Below are 17,297 nucleotides of genomic sequence, written 5' to 3'. Positions count from 1 at the left end.
GAGGGCTGCGGGGGGTGGCACGCTACTGGGGCCAAAGCAATGGGGGGGTGGGGTGGGGAAGGGGAAGCAGGAATGGGATCTGGTGGGGGGAGGAGGAGGAAAGCCATGTGGCTGAAGTGTGCAAGATGGGATGGTGCGTTTGCATGGCAGGTGGAAGGGTGGTGGGCTGCACTCGTGTGTGTGTGGCACAGGGGGTGGAGCAGAGTGCAGTGGCCAAGTCCTCCCTAAGCAACGTCAGGTGTCAGCAACAGCAGGAGAACCTCCAAGTTCCACTGCCTCCAAGAAGAACAATGCCAGGATGGCAGCTTGGTGGTCCGAAGCTGCATAGTTTCTACTCTGGACCAGCAGTAGTGCAGCAGCTCATGGAATGCCACTGGACAAATCAGGCCGTGCGCTCTTTGTTAATCTCTAATTGTGACTATTTTTTATTGACTACAACCAAACATGGAGTGCCAAGTTGGGTGGCACTCAGAACGCTGCCCTGTAACTCTGCGTGCTGCAGCCGCTGCCTTCTGATGCTCTTCCTCTCAGTCCTTCAGCTGCAGCTTCTGCATCATCTCCACAAGGGTGTTCATTGCGGATGACTGGAAAGAAATAAGGCAAGTATAGAGATAGGACAGAAACAATCTAGGGCGATCTCATTAAGAAAGTCTGATCAGTAAACCTTCCAGAACGGCCCCATGCAGCCCAGCACGTTCCTGCCATTCAGGTCACTGACATTCCTTCCCATAACACGCTGTCTATGGTAAGATTCATGCTCTGCTGGGGGAACGAGGTCCCAAAGGTCGCAGTGCCCGACATGGCAAGGCTCTTTATCACAGAAAAACCCTCCAGCCGTTACCAACAGTGTCCTTCTCAAGCCAGAGGAAGGCATCCAAGCTCCCCTAGGCAGCTGTCACTGACAGTGTGATTTCCTTAAACATACAGCTGGGTGTTTTTCTATTACATTGCTTGCCTTGGGATTCTGCAATATCTTTCATGTCTGACAGGCAGAGGCACTGAGAACAACAAGAGCCGTGTCTGTGCTCACCAAGGACTCACCTCTGCACGTGCAGCGGCAGCTCTCAGAGAAGCCTTCTTCAATTCCACTCTTCTCTCTTTTCGTTGTCTTCTTGCTATAAAGCAAGAATAAAACTGAATTCGTTCTGTCAGCAGCAAAACTGCAGAAACATGGGTACCATAAAAACAGATGGCAGAAAAAAGACAAAGGAAATTGGAAGCCTCTCAGTGAATGACATTTCCAGTGGAAAGGTGCAGAAGACTACCATGGAGTTAATGGAGTCGGGGTTACATACTGTGGCACCTCACTGCCTTTGGACTTTGTAGGCTTCAACTCTTTTCCCCTCTGCAGAGAAGGAAAAAGCAAAGCAAACCCTATGCAACTTCAGTGTGCTTGATAAGGGCAGCACCTACCCTACAGGGTGGGTACCACAGCACCTTCTTACCTCTTAGCTTGGAGCTCCGTGCTGCAGCAGGCCCAGGCTGTGCTGCTGGAGCCGGCACGCTGTCTCCGCTCTGACCCCTCGCTCTTTTGGTAGCAGGCAACTGCGCTGCTGTTTGCTGCTCTTCTTCCAAGCCCTTGCGTTTACATCCAGCCAGGGACTTGGAGACAGAGCGGGGGCACGCTGCAGGGGAAGGTCTTCTCCCTGAGCTGGGACCTGCTGTTGTAGGAAGCCCTCCAGCCTGGAGATGAGCTCTCTCAGAAAGGACTTCCTGCACCGCTTTCGTGTAGATCTTTCCATTGGGCTCAGCACCTATCTCTGGCAAGAAAGAAGAAGCAAGAAGATATAACAAGAGTCCAATACTACTTTCGGTCTGCAAAATGGGTCACAATGCTAGCACATCTCATCTGCAGTGTTCACAGTCACGGATCTTAGGATCGTGGATGAACTGTGGGTTTGTATTTCAAATCAGCACAGGAAAGGTAACTATAAGTCCCGGGGATTAAGACCCCAAGCAACACGCAGTGAGAACAGTCCCAGGAAGAACAGACAGAAAGCCTAGTTAGAAAGACAGTGCACCAAACCCAGATGCCTGTTGTGCGTCTGTACCTCTCTTGGGTGCCATGTCATGGTCTGTAGCTTCCCCCTGCCTTTCTGCAAGGCTGCGCTTCAGAGGAAGGCCACTGGCATCAGCTTCTGACAGAAAGGAAACAAGAAAGACATGAAGAACATCTCTTTGGAGGAAGACTTTAGCACAGTCAGACACAAATTTCTGGTCTTCAAGCATAGTTTCTTCCATTTGCCTTTCTGCTGATTCAACACTGTGCCATTTCTGCAGTCAACACAGATCTGCAGTGTCCTTTCCTCTCCATCACACACAGCCCTGCATGCAGCCCTATTTAGAGGCAGGTACGCACACCACAGCTCACAAGAGCTGCTTACCTGCGGAGGCTTTCCGCTTCCCCCCTTGCCCAGCACCATTCCACAGACGCGCAGGCTCCGTCCCTACAACAAAATACAATTTGCTGATTTAACAGAAACCAGTAGCCTGTAGAAGTATTGTCCTGTCAGACCAAATCCATCCCCAAAACAACAAAAAACCAAAAGTCTCATTCTTGCTCAGATGACAGCAGAAGAACCCCAGCCTCCCTGACAGCTCTACATTTGACAGAGCAGAGGTGCATCACCAAACAAAACACTATCAGGTGCAAAAGTTGAGACACATTTTGTGGCTCTAAAAGGAATTCACTCGACTCTAAGCATTTATATGCAGACTTCTGCCTCACTGCTGCCACCAACTGCCGCTGTCGGTCTCTCCAACACTTCCACAGTGGCTTATTTGACATCCCCTGCAGCACTGCACCCACTCAGAAGTAATACTCAAAATTCATTCCTCCATCCTTCATAACAGAGGCCTCAAGAAACTCACTTTTGCGTGGCAGTAAGGACGCTCTGTTCCCATCGCGTCCCTCTGCGCGCTGCAAGATGCGGTTGGATCTCCGGCAGCCTGCTGGCTGCTGCTCCCAAACACGGGGAAGCGCGCTGCGCTGCTTCTGGGGAGAGAAAGGAAGAAACGTCAGTGGGAACGGGCAGCCAAGGTTTGCAGAGAGGTTCCAGATTGTGCCAGAGATAGATTATCAGAGTGCTGAGAGATTAATTATCACTAAGGGAAAATACAGCCTAAGCCATGTCCACGTCATTAGCCCAGACTGTCAGCAGGGAGCGCAAAATCCAAGTGGTTTTTGAGGTGACAAAGGACCAGTAGGGCTCCTCCTGCTCCACCCCTTCCCTTAAACATGGGAAAAAGAAAGAAACATCAAGCAAAGGAAACCCAGCCATACCTTTCCTCTCACAGAGCAGGAATTAGAACCACGGTCATCTCCTTGCTGAGCCATGATGGCTGAAGTGTCAGAGGAAGACTTGCAAGGTCTGAGGGTTCTCTCCACAGGAACCTCCTTCGCTCTTAGAAGGAGCTGGCTTCACTCGTTCTTCAACTGCCTTGATCTCCGAGTTCTCCTTTTGGACAGGAACCCTTACAGAAAGTATCAGCAAGTGAAAAATCATGAGGAAGAAGCATTTTCCCAGCTTTCTTCTGCTACGCAATGTAGTCTCTTGAGGAGGGCAATGCATGGACCTCAGCTGTCTGCAAGAATTGCCCATCACTAGCTGCAGCTTGTGTCTGACTGCCATGGCTTCTGTCAGCAAGTGCCCCCAGGTCCCCTTTTCCCCCACAGGTGTGCTGACCGTCCATGTGCCCAGCTGAGCACCCGGCTCTCTGCCGTGACTTCAGCGCGGTTTGCTGAAACACCTGCTGGGTATGGCACACCAAGCAATCCATGGAGCAGTGAGACACAAGTTGCACTCTATGAAGTCTGCACTCTGCTTCCTTTTTTAGGTCTGACATGAAGGTGGGGGCCTGGCAGCAATTTTCCAGGGGAGGAATGACATTTCGTCATCCTCACCGAAACATGGGATGGAATCTCAAGAAGAACATGTTTCCTCTGGAAACAGCCATTCAGAAGGGCAGCGCTGGAGCTGAGAACTCCTCCCCAGCCCAGCTTTTCTGCTGAGACACCACTGGCAACCACCCAGCACCAAACCCAGCTCACCTGGTCAGCCTGCTCAGTCTGTGCTGTGCCCAGCTCACACACACCGCAGTGGTGCTTCCAATGGGCTCTCACAGGGTGATCTCTCTCAAGAAAAGCACAGAGCTCAGTCTCCGTGTGCAGCACGCTCACGAGAGCACCAGCTCTGCTCACCAGCTGTGGCACAAACGCTCCCACCCCAGCAACCATTGTGACCTCAGAGAGTGCCTGCATCACTTCTGTGCTTTCATCATAAGCAAAGGGAGTGGTCACCTCCTAGATCCAAATTTTAGGAAATCAACACCAGGGTCACCCAGTGGGGTGAATGGGGTTAACTGAATGGGGGTTAATTGAAGTAAAGCAACAGAGAAGTGAACATGACTCTTATGCAGCCCAATAAAAACTCAATATGGCCTCGTTGTGGTCAGTAGAGTCCCAGAGGAACTAGTAGGAACTGGGAGGAGTGCACACCAGTATAGACCAGAAAAGTCCAGTATGGCTAAGTAAAAACCAGTAAGGACCAGTATGGCCTCAGAGTGGTCAATGGAGTCCTATAGGAATCAGTAGAAACCAATAGGAAGGCACATCTGTGTGCCCTGGGGCCGGAGCTGGCCTGTGCCTCTGGCTTTGGGCCCCAGGGCTGGTGCCGGCCTCTCGGGCTGCAGATGTGGCTTTAGGCCCTTGGCCTGGTTCCGGCCTCTCGGGCTGTGGCTGCACCTTCAGGCCCCGGGGCCGGCGTAGGCCTTTGTGGCTGTGGTTTAGACCCGAAGCTGGTGCTGGCCTCTTGTGCCTGGCTTTAGGCCCTGGAGCCGGTGTCAGCCTTTCAGGCTGTGGATTGAAGTCCTGGGGACAGTGCCGGCTTCTCCAGCTTCGGCTTTAGGCCACAGCAGTGGTGCCAGCCTCTCTGGCTGTGGTTGTGGCTTTAGGACCTGGGGCCAGTGCAGGCCTCTCCAGCTGTGGCTTTGTCTTTAGGCCCTTGGCCTGGTTCCGGCTTCTCTGGCTGTGCTTCAGGCGCAGGGGCTGGTGCCGACCTTTCAGGATTTGGCTTTAGGCTCCACAGCTGGTGCCAGCCTGTTCGGCTGTAGATGTGGCTTTAAGCCCCATCTGGTCTGGTGCTGGCCTCTGTGGCTATAACTGTGGCATTATGGCCCAGGGCTGGTGCTGGGCTCTCTGGCTGGGGCTTCAGACTTCAGGGCCAGCGCAGACCTCTCTGGCTGTGGCTTTATACCCCAGGACTTGTGCCAGCCTCTCTGGCTGGGGCTGTGGCTTTATGCCCCAGAGTTGGTGCTGGCCACTCTGGCTGTGGCTTCAGGTCCTGTGGCCACTGCCAGTCTCTCTGGCTCTGTTTTTAGGCCTCAGGGCCAGTCCTGGCTTCTCTAGCAGCATCTTTAGGCCCCAGGACGTGTGTCAGCCTCTCTAACTGGACTGTGGCTTTAAGCATTTGGACTGGAAAGCACTCCATGGCCAGGCGCTGCTCAAATACTGGGCCTCCATTTCCTCCTGGGCATCCACACGTGCTCTGAGTCTCCTGCAGCTTTCTGCAGGGTTTGTAGCTTCCTGCTGAGGAGCTCCTCGTGTTCTTCTGCAACTGCCCCCCAACATCACTACTGCCTCCCCTGGTACCGTACTGGGAGATGCTTCAGAGTCCATTAGCCTGCACTTCCTTCCTCCCATCAGCAGCTGCTCCTACACAAACCTTCATTCACACTGGGATGCCGTCCACTTCTAGCACCAGCTGACCTGCAAGACAGAGGATTAGCACAAATGCAGAAGCCCAAGGCTGTGCCACCACCATGTGCTGCAGCCTTGGGAAGTCAGCTGCAACTGCAAACTTTGTTAAAATTAAAACAGGCACCGTAAATTAAGCATGACTTCTGAACTGAAGTAATTGCCACAATCAGAAATAAATACTGAAATCGCTTACTTAACTGTAGGTGGTTACTTTTGAATTCTTTTGTTTTTGGGAAAATATGAACTTGGAATTGAAGGATACAAGAAAAATGAGGAGCACTTGGCAACTCAGGCAAACTGAGCAGTGCAGGGAAGATTGTTGCATTTCTTCTTCTCCTGGCCCAGAAATGAATTTTCCTAGCTTAAAATGAAAAGAGAAGAAGAGCCTGACATAGAGTAGACACAATACAGTCTCACATCACAGGTAGAAACTGGAGAGCTCTTGTGGCACAAAGCTCAGGACTGTAGAAATTAAGGTTGCCTCTAAGCTTTAAAAGAAGATGAAAGACAAGGTTAAATGCAAAACATTAGCAATTCCTGCAGAGCACATCACACAGCTGTAGGCACCACCTGAGAGGTAACAGTCAGGTGAGAAAGGAAAACCTTACTATGTGAACACAGGGACAAGCTACTCTCTTCTTCTGGGCCTTTGTTCCCAGTGAGGATTTCCCTCAAGAGCGCTGCTCAAGCTGCTGCTGTCTCCAGCTGTTGGTCACTTCTACCTGCTGGACGCTGTGCCCACAGGTCATTCTGCTTTGGGCAAAGCCTGCTGGCTTAACTCCAAACCAAGGTCACAGGCCACGTTAATCCAGCTGGTTTATCTGAAAGGGCTCAGAAGCCATGCATGGGATCCTTTCTGCTGGTGGTTCTTTCCAGGCAAGAACCTCCGCTCTCAGATCAACAGCCAAGAGCTGGAAGGCAGAAAAAGCTTTCCAATCCCCATGGATGTGGCTTCTGCAAAGACAACAGCTGCCTACTCTTCAGCAGGGTGATGCCTACCCAGCAAAGCACTCAGCCAGCAGATGCCTTTCCTTACACTGACAGAACTGTCCCACATTTGTGCAGTCCTTGGCATTGCATTTCCAATCCAAGTTCACATATACCTCAACCATTCCTGCTGTGTTACTTTACTTGGATCCCCAGTTGGGGCTGTAGCTCAAGAGGTCAACGCAACAGAAATAACACAACATGCAACTGGAAAACACATCTCAAAGCCGAGAAGAGCCAACTCTCTGACCTTGGGCACAACTGGGCACCAAGAGCCAGGCCTTGCAAACTTGGCTGATCTGAGCATGCGGGAGGGGGCTGGCAATCAGACCAGGAGTCTCCATTTCAATTGCAGTTCCATGTAGAGAAGAACACCAAACAGTAACAGGTGTGAATGAATTCATTCAAAAGCTGCACAATGAGTTTGTTCTTTATTAAAAAAAGCATGCATTCCAAGTCAAAAAGTAACCGCGGGAGTTGATATCAATGGAAGCTGTTCTTATTCCTACACCTCATCCTCTTACCACAACTTTCCTTGCCTCATCCCTTACCCCAGCTCCTGGAAAATGCCCACAGACTTAAAGTCAACTCTCAAATCCATAGGACTCCTTTCACATTACTCCATTAATAAAAGATTGCAGACTTGTTTCATGCACTCAAACTGATCGAGCAGTGGTATCACCATCACTCGTAACACACGGAAGCATCCAAACCCTGAGGACTTTTTTCCCCTCCACCACCAGGTTCTTCTTAGCACACAAGACTTCTCTTGCTCCTATCAAAACAACAGCCAGCAGTACAAAGCAAGCAGCCACCGAGGACTTTAAAAACAAAGCCTGATCCACATAGCATATCTGAACCTCACAAGAGGCCAACTGTAGGCAGACCTGGAGGGGTGACAAAGGACAGCAAGAGGCTCAGTGACAGCATGGTGACAACGCAGGGCTTGCGGGGCCGGATGACAGTCGAGTCCCACCCTCTGTGTGGTGCTCAGTGTACAGGGAATAGTGTCATCCAAGACATGGTGACACACAAGTGATGGTGACACCAGATGACAATAACAACAGTGACAGCCAGGGATGGGGACACTGCGTCATGGCTGTTCCACATCGAGGTCACCTTGTGTCATGGTGTCACCTGAAGACAGTGACACTCAGTGACACCCAATGGCATCCAGTGAAGGTGACACCCAATGATAGTACCACCAACGATGATACCACCAACCCCATGTCACACCCCATGTGTCCCCCAACTGTCCCCCGCTCCCTCCCTGTAATCCTCCTCGTCACCTCTTCAATGAGGATGTCACCATGCTGCAGTTGTGCCACCAAGGCAGGGGGGACAGCTTGGGACAGTCATGGACAGCCAGGGTGACAGCGTCACCAGGCTCCAGGAGCTGTAGGACGCTGATGGGGTTCTCGAGGTAGACGGGTTGGTATGGCCCCAGGTTCCACGGTTACAGTGACAGTGAGAACTTCGGGGACAGGTGGTTGTCCCGGTGCCGACACTGCTGACAGTTGTCCTGGTGTCACCTGGTGGCCTGTGGGGAGTTGTTTCTGTGGAGCTTTGCACGGAGATTTAGCGAGAACCATCCATTTCTGAAAGGAAGTGGCGAAAAAAATACAACAAAATTGACATAGTATTTATTTTAATGGAAACAGATATTTTTGGGGACGATCCCATGGGGACAAAGCAGCATAAGAACGTGTCACTATGTGAGGTTGTCCTCAAAATCCCCATTCGAGAACTCTGGAACACTCCAGGAAACCCTGGGCACCCTCTGGTCACCCCAACAAACCCTCTGGGACATCTCTAGACCCTTCTGGATGAGTCCAGGATCCACTAGACACCCCAAGACACTTCAGGAACATTTCCAGACCCTTCCAGAAGACTACAGGACCATCTGAACCCACCGGAGGATGCCCCCAAAGCGTGTTCCAAGAAGGGCAACACAGCTGGTGAGGGGTCTGGAGCACAGGCCTGATGGGTGGGGGCTGAAGGAGCTGGGAGTGTTCATTGTGGAGAAGAGGAGGCTCAGGGCAGACCATATTGCTCTCTATAACTACCTGAAGGGAGGCTGTAGTGAGCTGGGCTTCGGCCTCTTCTCTCGTGTAACTGGTGACAGAACTAGAGGGAATGCTTCAAGCTGCACCAGGGGAGATTTAGGCTGGACGTTAGGAAATACTACTTCTCTCAAAGAGTGGTCAGGCAGTGGAATGGGCTGCCCAGGGAGGTGGTAGAGTCACCAACCCTGGAGTTGTTCAAGGAACATTCGGATTTTGTGTTGAGGGATATGGTTTAGTGAGAACTATTGGTGATAGGTGGATGATTGGACTGGATGATCTTGTAGGTCTTCTCTAACCTTGGTTTTTCTGTGATCTTCTGTGATCTTCCCAGTCCCCAGTCCTGCCCTGTGCTGGTGTTCTGCAACAAACAGCAATCCAACACACTGTGTCCCTGTAGAATCACAGAATCGTTCACGTTGGAAAAGACCTTCAAGAGCATCGAGTCCAACCACAACCTGAAGTACCCCAACTCTAACAACCCTCCTCTAAATCATGTCCTGGAGCACCACATCCAAACGGTTTTTAAACACGTTTGGGGATGGTGACTCAACCAACTCCCTGGGCAGCCCATTCCAGTGCTTAAGAACCTTCCTGTAGAGAAGTTTGTCCTGATATCCAACCTAAACTTACCCCATGTCTGTGTGTTCTGTGGAACCCCACAGATGTGACAGTGGAGTCTGGTTCTGCACTGGCTTCTCAAAGAAAACCAGCGCACGGTATCAGGAGCGGAGGAGGAAGCAGATGATTCTGCCACTGATGCTGTCATTGCGCGTCCCCCCCAGGACTCCCACAGCTTCCTCTTCCCAGCCCCGCTCAGCTCCTCGCGGGCTGCAGACGCTGCTGAGGCTCTCGCACTCCACGGCCGTCATCTTCTTCTTGTGCTGCCGGACCGCTCTCTGCAGGGCTGCGCTGAGTTCCTGCCGCTGCAGCCAGAACCGCAGCTCCCGTGCTGACGGATGGAGGAGCTCCGTGCCGGCACCCACAGCACGTGGTCCCCGGGCTGCCGGTGGCAGGGCAGGATGCTCCCCTCCCTGTCTCCCATCGCCCCTCAGCTACGGCATCCTCCTATAATCTGCCTAAGGACCCTGCAGAGGGCTACAGACAGGCCGATCGATGGCTGATGCCAACGGCACGAGGTTCAACACCACTCAATGCCGGGTCCCGCACTTTGTTCACAACAAGCCCAGGCACCGCTGCAGGCTTGGGGCAGAGCGGCCGGAAGGCCGCGTGGAGGAAAAGGCTCTGGAGCTGCGGGCCGACGCTCGGCTGAACGCGAGCCAGCAGCGCGCCTTGTGCAGGCGGCCGAGAAGCCCGCTTTACCGGCAGCAGCGAAGGCAGCAGGAGCAGGAGGCGATCGCCCCGCGCTCAGCCCCGCCCCGCACAGCGCCGGCCTCGGGCCGGCACCGCGACCGCCTGGAGCGGAACGTCAAGGTGCCCCGGAGCCGCTCGTCTCCAGCGGGTTCCCCACGCCACCGCCGGGCCGCGCCGCCCGCCCGGACGCCCCGCTCCCCCACCTGCCGGCGGCCGCCAGCCCGCGCTCGCTGCTCTCCCGGAAGGCCCGCACGGAGCGGGGCGGGGCGGCGCGGGCCCGGCCCCGCTGAGGTCCCCCACATCCCCGCCCTTCTCCTCCCGCAGCCGCAGCCGGGGCCCGGAAGCGGAGCGGGCGCACGACGGCAGGCATCGCGAGGGCAGCGGGGCCGGGGCCACGGGGATGCGCGCGGTGATGTCGCAATGACGGCGCGCCCGCGGACAGAAAGGACCCCGCGCGGAGCGCCCGCCCCGTTCGGCGCACCGACCAATGGCAGAGCGGAGGAGGCGGGGCCGAGCGCGGGCTCTCCGCCAATGGCGGCTGCGGACGCGGGGCCGCCGCCATGGAGATGCTGATGGCGACGGCGGGATGGAGGAGCCGCGGGGCTCCGCGCGGGGAAAGCGGCGGTCCGCCGCCCCGCGTCCCCGCCGCCGCCCTCCCCGTGCCTCAGGGACGCCGGGCGGTCAGGGGAAGGCGGCGCGGGGGCACCATCCCGTCCGTCCCCCGTCAGAATCCGGCTGCCCTCGGAGGAGGAACCGAGCCGTCCTCCGTCGTTGCGGCGAGGCGCTGCCGGGCTGCGAGAAGCGGCGGCTGACCGCGAGAGGCGGGACCCGCCCGGTGTCCGGGAGCGGCTCCTGGCTGAGCCGAGCAGCCCCGGAAGAGAGGGAGCGATCGCGCGGATCGAGGCGCGTTCGAGCCCGGCACGGAGTCCGGCCAGCGCCTTCGCTCCTCGTTCGGCTCCAGTCATCGGCAGCGCTGTGCTGAGCTGCTGCCCCGCAGCTGCAGTCTCCAAGCGCCGTTTTCCATCTGATGCCGTGGCGACGGTGCGCCCTCCCTCATTGCAGCGCGTGAAGCCATCCTCGTGACGACAGCGCATGCGTGATGGCGTCCCCATGGCGACAGCGCCTCAGCGCGTGCGCCGCTCCGTCGCTGTGGCGCCGCGCCGTCCCCGCTGAGTGACGTCATCAGCCCCGCGACTGAGGAGGAGGCGGAAGTGGGGCGGGACACCCCGGGGCTCCGAGCGCCGCCTCAGCTTCTACAGGTGGGTGTTCCGGGGGGGGCTCCGGGGTTAAGGGGGCTGGGGGCCACGTGCCGCTCTGCGTTGGCCCCGCGGGGTCTCTGTGGCGCTCGGGGCTTCCGCTCGGCGGGGGCAGCTGCCCTGTGTTTCCCCGCCTCCCCCACCCCGTGTATTTCACTGCCCTCCTCCCCTCCCCCTGCCACTGGTCGCCCACAACCTCCCCCGTTGCTCTGTGTGACCCCCGGGGTTGCGCCTCCCCTCCCCTTTTTCCCCCTTTCAGTTCCTCCATTCTGATCACTGTAGTCCTCTTCCACCCCTCCTGTCTGTGCCTCCCCCGTTCTGACCCCCGGGGTTCACCTGCCTGCCCCCTCCCCCTCCCGATCCCTCATTGCCACGTGAGCTCAGGTGCCTCACCAACTGCCCCAGTACTTTACCATCACCCAGACCCGCAGTCACTGCGGAGCTTCGTTTGCAATGAGGATCTGGAGAACCTCTCCCAGCCATGGGCAAGTTGCACAGCAATGCATCCATCCCACGGTGAGGCGTCCAGAGCCGCTGCAAGCAGCTCCAGCCTTTCTCGCACGGAATAAACCAACGTACGGAGCGGTGCGGGGGGACAGCCGCTGCCCTCTTTCTCCTCGTGGCTTTCTCCCCGCAGCCTGGCCAGGGCTCAAGGGGAACGAAAGGAGTCGTGCTGTCAATCCTGCTCTAGCACGGGCCTCTTTAGCAAGACTGTCTGCCCAGCCCCTCTGCGTCGGGCTTCATCGGGTAACGAACACAGCAGCAAAGCCGCCCTCGGCTCCTCGGGGAGGGCCCGCCGTCCTCGTGGAAACGCAGCGTGACAGCACGCGGGTTCCAGCAGCACCGGCGCTGTGACTTCCTCTGCCCGCCCTGGAGCCGCAGCCCGCGAGCTTTCCCGGCCTCGCACACTGAGCAGCCGAACCTGCCGTGCTGCACGCGGTCCCTCCGGGCAGAGGCCCGCCAGCTCTGAGCCTCGCCTGGCCGCCGCTTCAGCCGTGGGGAACGGCGGCACGCAGGCTGAGCCGGCCGCCATCGGCGCGGGGCGACGGCGAAGGCCCGGCCTCTCATTGGTCAGCGCCGGCGCCGCCCCGCCACCGGCCTCCCTCTCATTGGTCAGCGCCGGCGCCGCCGGCTCTCTTCTCGCTCCCCTTCCCTTCAGCTCCCTTGCGGTGTCTCTCCCCTGCCCCATTCCCGTCCCCTGCCGTTACCTTGCAGCATCTCCCACCAGTTTCCTTCCCTTCCCCTCCCTTGCGGCGTTTCCCCCCAGTCCCCTTCCCTTCCCGCATCTCCCTCTGGTCTCCTTCCCTTCCCTTGCATCATCACCCCGGTTTCCTTCCCTTCTCTTCCCTTGCGGCATCTCATACCGGTCCCCTTCCCTTTCGTTCCAGCCTTTCCCCCTGGTCCCCTTCCCTTGTAATGTCTCACCCTGGTTTCCTTCTCTTCCCTTCCCATGTGGCAAATTCTCCCAGTCCCAATCCCATTCCCTTCTCTTCCCTTACACAATTTCCCCTGTCGCCCTCCCTTCCTATACGGCATTTCCCCACAGTTGCCTTCCCATGCCTTCCCTTCCCTTATGTCATCTCTCCCATTTCCATCCTTTCCCTTCCCATGGGGTGTCTCCTCCTGGTCTCCTTTCTCTTCCATTACCTTGTGGCATCTCCCACCAGTTTCTTTCTCTTCCCTTCCCTTCCCGTTGCCCCTTGTGCAAGTCATGGAATCGTGCACCATTAAGTTTCATTATTACCATCAGAACACGCTGGATGTGAGAGTCACCTTTTTTGCCCCGTTAGTAGGCCATGACAGAATTGGATCTCCTCTGAAAGGACTCTGGGTTCCCACTGCTGCTGTGTGTGTGTCCCTGCATGATCCCTGCTGGATCACAGAACCCACAGGGTAGGAGGAGAGAAGCTTCAGACGAGACAAGGGGCATCGAGGTCAGCTCCTGGACATCAAATCACGTGCCTCAGAGCGTATTCCTCCAGCATCTCTGGATGCTGCCTTCTGACTGAGAGAACCACCAGGGAGTGTGTCATCAGTGACAAAAAATACAAAATGAATGTCTTCTGGTATTGCTGGAATACAAAAAAAGCCAGAAGGGGCAAGACAAGAAGCTAGACGAGGTAAGGGGAGGCCAGAAGAGGATGGCAAAAGAGGTGAGGTGAGATGAGGGGATGCCAGAAGGAGAATCCAAAAGAGGTAAGACAAAAGGCTAGAGGAGACAAAGGGGGATGAGAAGGGGATGGGAGAAGGGGGTGCCAGAATGGGACAACAGAAGGGGGTCAATAAGAAGTGAGATGAGATGACACCAGATAGGGATTCCAGAAGGGGACACCAGATAGGGCAAGATGAAAGGTGAGATGTGATGAGGGGAGGACAGAAGGGGGCACCAGAAGGGGCGAAACAAAAGGCAAGACAAGACAGGAGGTGAGGCGAGATGAGGGGACTTGAGAAGAGGAGTTGGCAGCAAGGCTCAGCTTGAAAAAAGGACCATGAGCCCAGGTCCTTTTTTCAGCCGTAGTTATTTAACTCTTGAATAACTTCCCAAATGCCCCTGGGCTTGGCAGAGTCCCCTGGCACAGGCTGAGCCTGGTCTGCAGCCAGCTCGTACTTCGGCCCCAGGGCATGGGAAGGAGCCGTGGATCAGGGGACAGGCACTGAGTGCTGGGAACCCAATGGCACCGAGCCCCAAGCCACCAAATCAAGCATCTGGTACTTGCCTTCTGTCTTCCAGGACCACCTGGAGATGGTCCCTATATCAAGGATTTGTCCAAGTAGGTATGCCAGAGTCCTCTTAAGTCCTGTGAGGCACCAAGGTGAGAGACCGATCCCTTGGGGCCCTAGGAACATGACATCTGGGGACACTGAGAAGTGAGAGGCCAATGGGGACATGGACAGTGGGGACATCATGGTGACACGGGGACATCGTGGTGACATGAGGACAGGGGGACACATAGAAGCAGGTGGGTGACAGGGACATCAGAATACAGGACAACAAAGACACGCGTCCCTGGCAGTGTCCACTCAGCGCCCTTGTTGCCAAGCAGGAGATCGGGAGTGAATAAAAATCTGGCAGTGGCAGCTGGGTTTCCTTGTCATTTACTGCTGCAAAACCCAAAGACCATGACTTTTAGATCTTTGAAATCTCAGAATCGTGGGGTCTTAGACTCATAGAATGAACAAATCATGGAACCACAGAATCACAGAATCACAGTATCGTAGAACTATAAAGTCAAGGAGTCACTTGGGTGTGACAAGACCCCTACAGTCTCATCAGGAGACACGTCATGTATTTTCTGCTCATAACCAACATCAGGAGTCACCACGTTACATCCAGAAATCTGCATCGTGAATCTGAAACGGCAGTAGTGCTGCCTCTGTCCATGAGGACAATTTGTCCTTAGGACACGCAGCCAGGCAATCAAAAATTTGTGTTGGGGTTTGGAGTCACTGGGCTGTGTGCCTGAGTTTCAGCAGAACAAAAGGTGTCCTACTGGTTTTGTTCCCGTGATGGTCCAGCCTCCTGTCATGGCTTCAAAGAAAGTGACTCTTGTTTTATCCAGATGAAAAGAAATAATAAAACACTGATAAATGGCTCAGAACTGTAAATGGCTCAACGGTTCCTCAAGGAAAAGCGGTGTGCTAATTTTAAGTGTTATGTCTGGCAGAATGGATAGCTGGTCACGGCCTTGTGGGACGTTTCCCATAGATAAGAGAGCTGCTGTGCTCTGAAAAGATCACTTGAATGTCTGCTTTGGAAATTGCCCAGAGAGCAGTCAGCTGGAAGAGTTTCCTTTGGGCTGCTTCTGCTCTGCAGCGTTTGTCAGGGAGCTTATCAGTGCTGTGTGTTTTGCTGTATTTAAATACAGACTGACATCACACTTAGGTGAGGTGAAGACTGTTTTTAAGATAAAGGCAAAGCAGGTGGGTGATACTTGGTAGTAACTTCACATTAAAGGTTCCACTCAGGAAAACCCTCTTTGCTGGTTTGATGATATCTAAAAAGGAATCCTAAGTTCTTTGTGACTGTACAATGCTGAAACGTAAAGTGTGATGGGGTCCGAGGTTCTCAGGCTGCTCAGCCAGCAGCTGAGCATGGAATCATGGCTTCTTTTAACTTGGAAAAGACCTCTCAGGTCATCCAACCATTAACTCAGTGCTGCCAATTCCACCGCTAAACCCACAGCCTGTGACATGTCACCATATCTGCATCATGTCACCCTGCTGGGCCCCGGGCTTGTGGTGCTGGGGAGTAGGTGTGGGGACAATGGCATGGCACATCCTTGGTTGGGCTTGATGTTCTTAGAGGTCTTCTCCAACTTAGTTCTTCCGGGATTCTAGGACAATAGGACTCTGGGATTCGGGCATGATATTAGGATTCCCCCCTTTGGGGCTTGGTGCCATTGGGTTCCCAGCACTTAGTGCCCTTCCCCTGATCCCTGGCTCCTTCCCATGCCCTGGAGCCAAGGTAGGGGCTGGCTGCATGCCAGGCTCAGCCTGTGCCAGGGGACTCTGCCAAGCCCAGGGGCATTTGGGAACGTGAGGGGGGTCCCAAGAGAATAAATGCAGTCCTGGCTTCTTGCAGCCTCACCCAGCTCCCAGCGTACAGTGGAAGATGAAAGCAGTTACTGTCATCGTGCTCCTGCTCCTCGCCTCCATGTGCCTCCAGGCACAGGCTAGGGTGTGCAGACGGGTTCTTGGTAACGGGCTGGCTCGCAACCACTTTCTCCTTGGGTTCCCTTGCTTCCTGCTCTTTGGGTCCCCTCTGTCCCCTTGGTTTGCTCGCTTTGGGTTCCTTTGGTTCCTTCTCTTTGGGTCCCTGGGTTCACTTGGTTTCCTCTTTGTGAGTCCTATTGATTCCCTTTCTTTGGGTCTTCTTGGTTTCTTCTCTTTGGGTTTCCTCTTTAGGTCCCCTCTGTCCCCTCTCCTTGGATCCTCTCGGCCCCCCTTCTTGGGTCCCCTTGTTTCCTTCTTTGGATCTCCACCTTCTGGTCTCCACCCCCAGCCGATCCCCACATTCCAGGGACTCCAGATGACATGTGGAAGCAATTGGGTCTGTGGGAACCAGTAGGGATTTTCCCTTTAAGACCAAGGGGAGGCCATATGGGGTTGTTGCGAAGGCATCACCCGCTGCCATATGCTTTCCTATTAACTCCAACCCAAACTGTCCCTCATCCTCCTTCCTCAGCTCCTGGATGACTTCGAGGTGGGAGCAAGCGGAGCTTTTGATTTAGGAGTGAGTACTACGGTGCCCTCAGGAGGTGCCTCCCATTTGGGGAGCCCCAGGTCCTCAGTGGTTTTTGAGGAGGTTCTGGTGCCCACTGGGATCTCCTCATTTCTCCCACTGCAGCTTAAGTTGCTACGAGGAAAGCGGAACTCCCATTCCCTTCCCCCTCTGCTGGCGCTCCCAGATCCCGTGGTTGTGAATCTTCCTATCAAGGTGAGTGACACTGGGGGACCCCTGTATCCTGCAGGGTCCTGGGCTGTGGGGGGACCCCAAATCCCTCTGGACTGGGAGGTGTGGAGGAGATCAAAAAGGATCCAAGAAGAACAGTGCCATCCCTGTAAGGTGCAGGTGATCGTCGTGGTACCATAAGGACCCCATAAGGTCACCCAAAGAACACAAAGGGTTCTGGTGCCATACAGACCAAATAAAGTGACCATAAGGTCACCGCCTGCACTTTGACTTTCAGGATGAAACACTGGTGCTGTCCCCACCATGTTCCATAAGGACTTGATCATCCCTGCATATCGCCACCAGATCTTTGAAAGAACACAGTCTGTTTTCCCATAAAGAAACACCAATAAACACCGCCAGCAAAGCTCCTGCGTCTGTGTGTCCCTCTATTCTTGCATCCATCAGTCCCTTTGTCCTTTTGTCCATGTGTACCCATTATCCCTGCAGTAACTCCATTATTCCAC

At 54.9% G+C, this 17,297-nt stretch overlaps 2 protein-coding genes across 9 annotated transcripts; one reads left to right on the top strand and one right to left on the bottom strand.

Moving 5' to 3' along the window:
* Positions 1–397: 397 nt before the first annotated feature.
* LOC149911949 (zinc finger CCCH domain-containing protein 11A-like) lies at positions 398–9,288 on the bottom strand. 4 transcript variants are annotated; one of them, XR_016462636.1, is made up of 11 exons: positions 8,812–9,288; positions 8,035–8,343; positions 4,052–5,767; positions 3,284–3,474; positions 2,872–2,995; positions 2,385–2,447; positions 2,052–2,138; positions 1,446–1,760; positions 1,296–1,345; positions 1,042–1,115; positions 545–584 (listed from the first exon to the last, which is right to left on the bottom strand). XR_016462636.1 is itself a non-coding variant. In XM_090132972.1 (10 exons), the coding sequence occupies exons 4-10, from the start codon at positions 3,335–3,337 to the stop codon at positions 528–530; spliced, it is 774 nt and encodes a 257-aa protein (XP_089989098.1). In that variant the 5' UTR covers positions 3,338–3,474; positions 4,052–5,767; positions 8,035–8,343; positions 8,812–9,277; the 3' UTR covers positions 398–527. The 4 variants fall into 4 exon arrangements, 3 of the variants coding, with proteins under 3 accessions (XP_089989098.1, XP_089989099.1, XP_089989100.1); XM_090132972.1 differs by lacking the exon at positions 1,296–1,345 and having other exon boundaries at positions 398–584; positions 8,812–9,277; XM_090132973.1 differs by lacking the exons at positions 1,296–1,345; positions 8,035–8,343; positions 8,812–9,288 and having other exon boundaries at positions 398–584; positions 4,052–6,874.
* A 507-nt stretch (positions 9,289–9,795) lies between these two features.
* On the top strand, positions 9,796–17,200 carry LOC149911948 (uncharacterized). 5 transcript variants are annotated; one of them, XM_090132980.1, is made up of 4 exons: positions 9,796–11,381; positions 16,564–16,611; positions 16,726–16,815; positions 17,069–17,200. In XM_090132980.1, the coding sequence occupies exon 1, from the start codon at positions 9,925–9,927 to the stop codon at positions 10,693–10,695; it is 771 nt and encodes a 256-aa protein (XP_089989106.1). In that variant the 5' UTR covers positions 9,796–9,924; the 3' UTR covers positions 10,696–11,381; positions 16,564–16,611; positions 16,726–16,815; positions 17,069–17,200. The 5 variants fall into 5 exon arrangements, 4 of the variants coding, with proteins under 4 accessions (XP_089989106.1, XP_089989107.1, XP_089989108.1 ...); XR_016462639.1 differs by lacking the exon at positions 9,796–11,381 and adding an exon at positions 13,075–16,075; XM_090132984.1 differs by lacking the exon at positions 9,796–11,381 and adding an exon at positions 13,075–16,056.
* Positions 17,201–17,297: the final 97 nt, after the last annotated feature.

Source organism: Phasianus colchicus, unplaced genomic scaffold (assembly GCF_987193195.1).
Source record: "Phasianus colchicus unplaced genomic scaffold, bPhaCol1.hap1.1 HAP1_SCAFFOLD_49, whole genome shotgun sequence".
NCBI lineage: Eukaryota > Metazoa > Chordata > Aves > Galliformes > Phasianidae > Phasianus > Phasianus colchicus.
Note: the sequence above shows the minus strand (reverse complement) of the source record. Positions and strands in the feature narration are given on the sequence as shown.

Bases quoted from the DNA above. Each gene is read 5' to 3' on its own strand.
- LOC149911948 (XM_090132981.1), top strand. From the start codon at position 9,925: ATGGCTGATGCCAACGGCACGAGGTTCAACACCACTCAATGCCGGGTC.
- LOC149911949 (XM_090132972.1), bottom strand. From the start codon at position 3,337: ATGGCTCAGCAAGGAGATGACCGTGGTTCTAATTCCTGCTCTGTGAGA. The intron at 2,448-2,871 runs GTGAGTTTCTTG...ATTTTGTTGTAG, and splicing joins GTCCTTACTGCCACGCAAAA to GGACGGAGCCTGCGCGTCTG. The intron at 1,116-1,445 runs GTAAGAAGGTGC...CTTGCTTTATAG, and splicing joins ACGGAGCTCCAAGCTAAGAG to CAAGAAGACAACGAAAAGAG.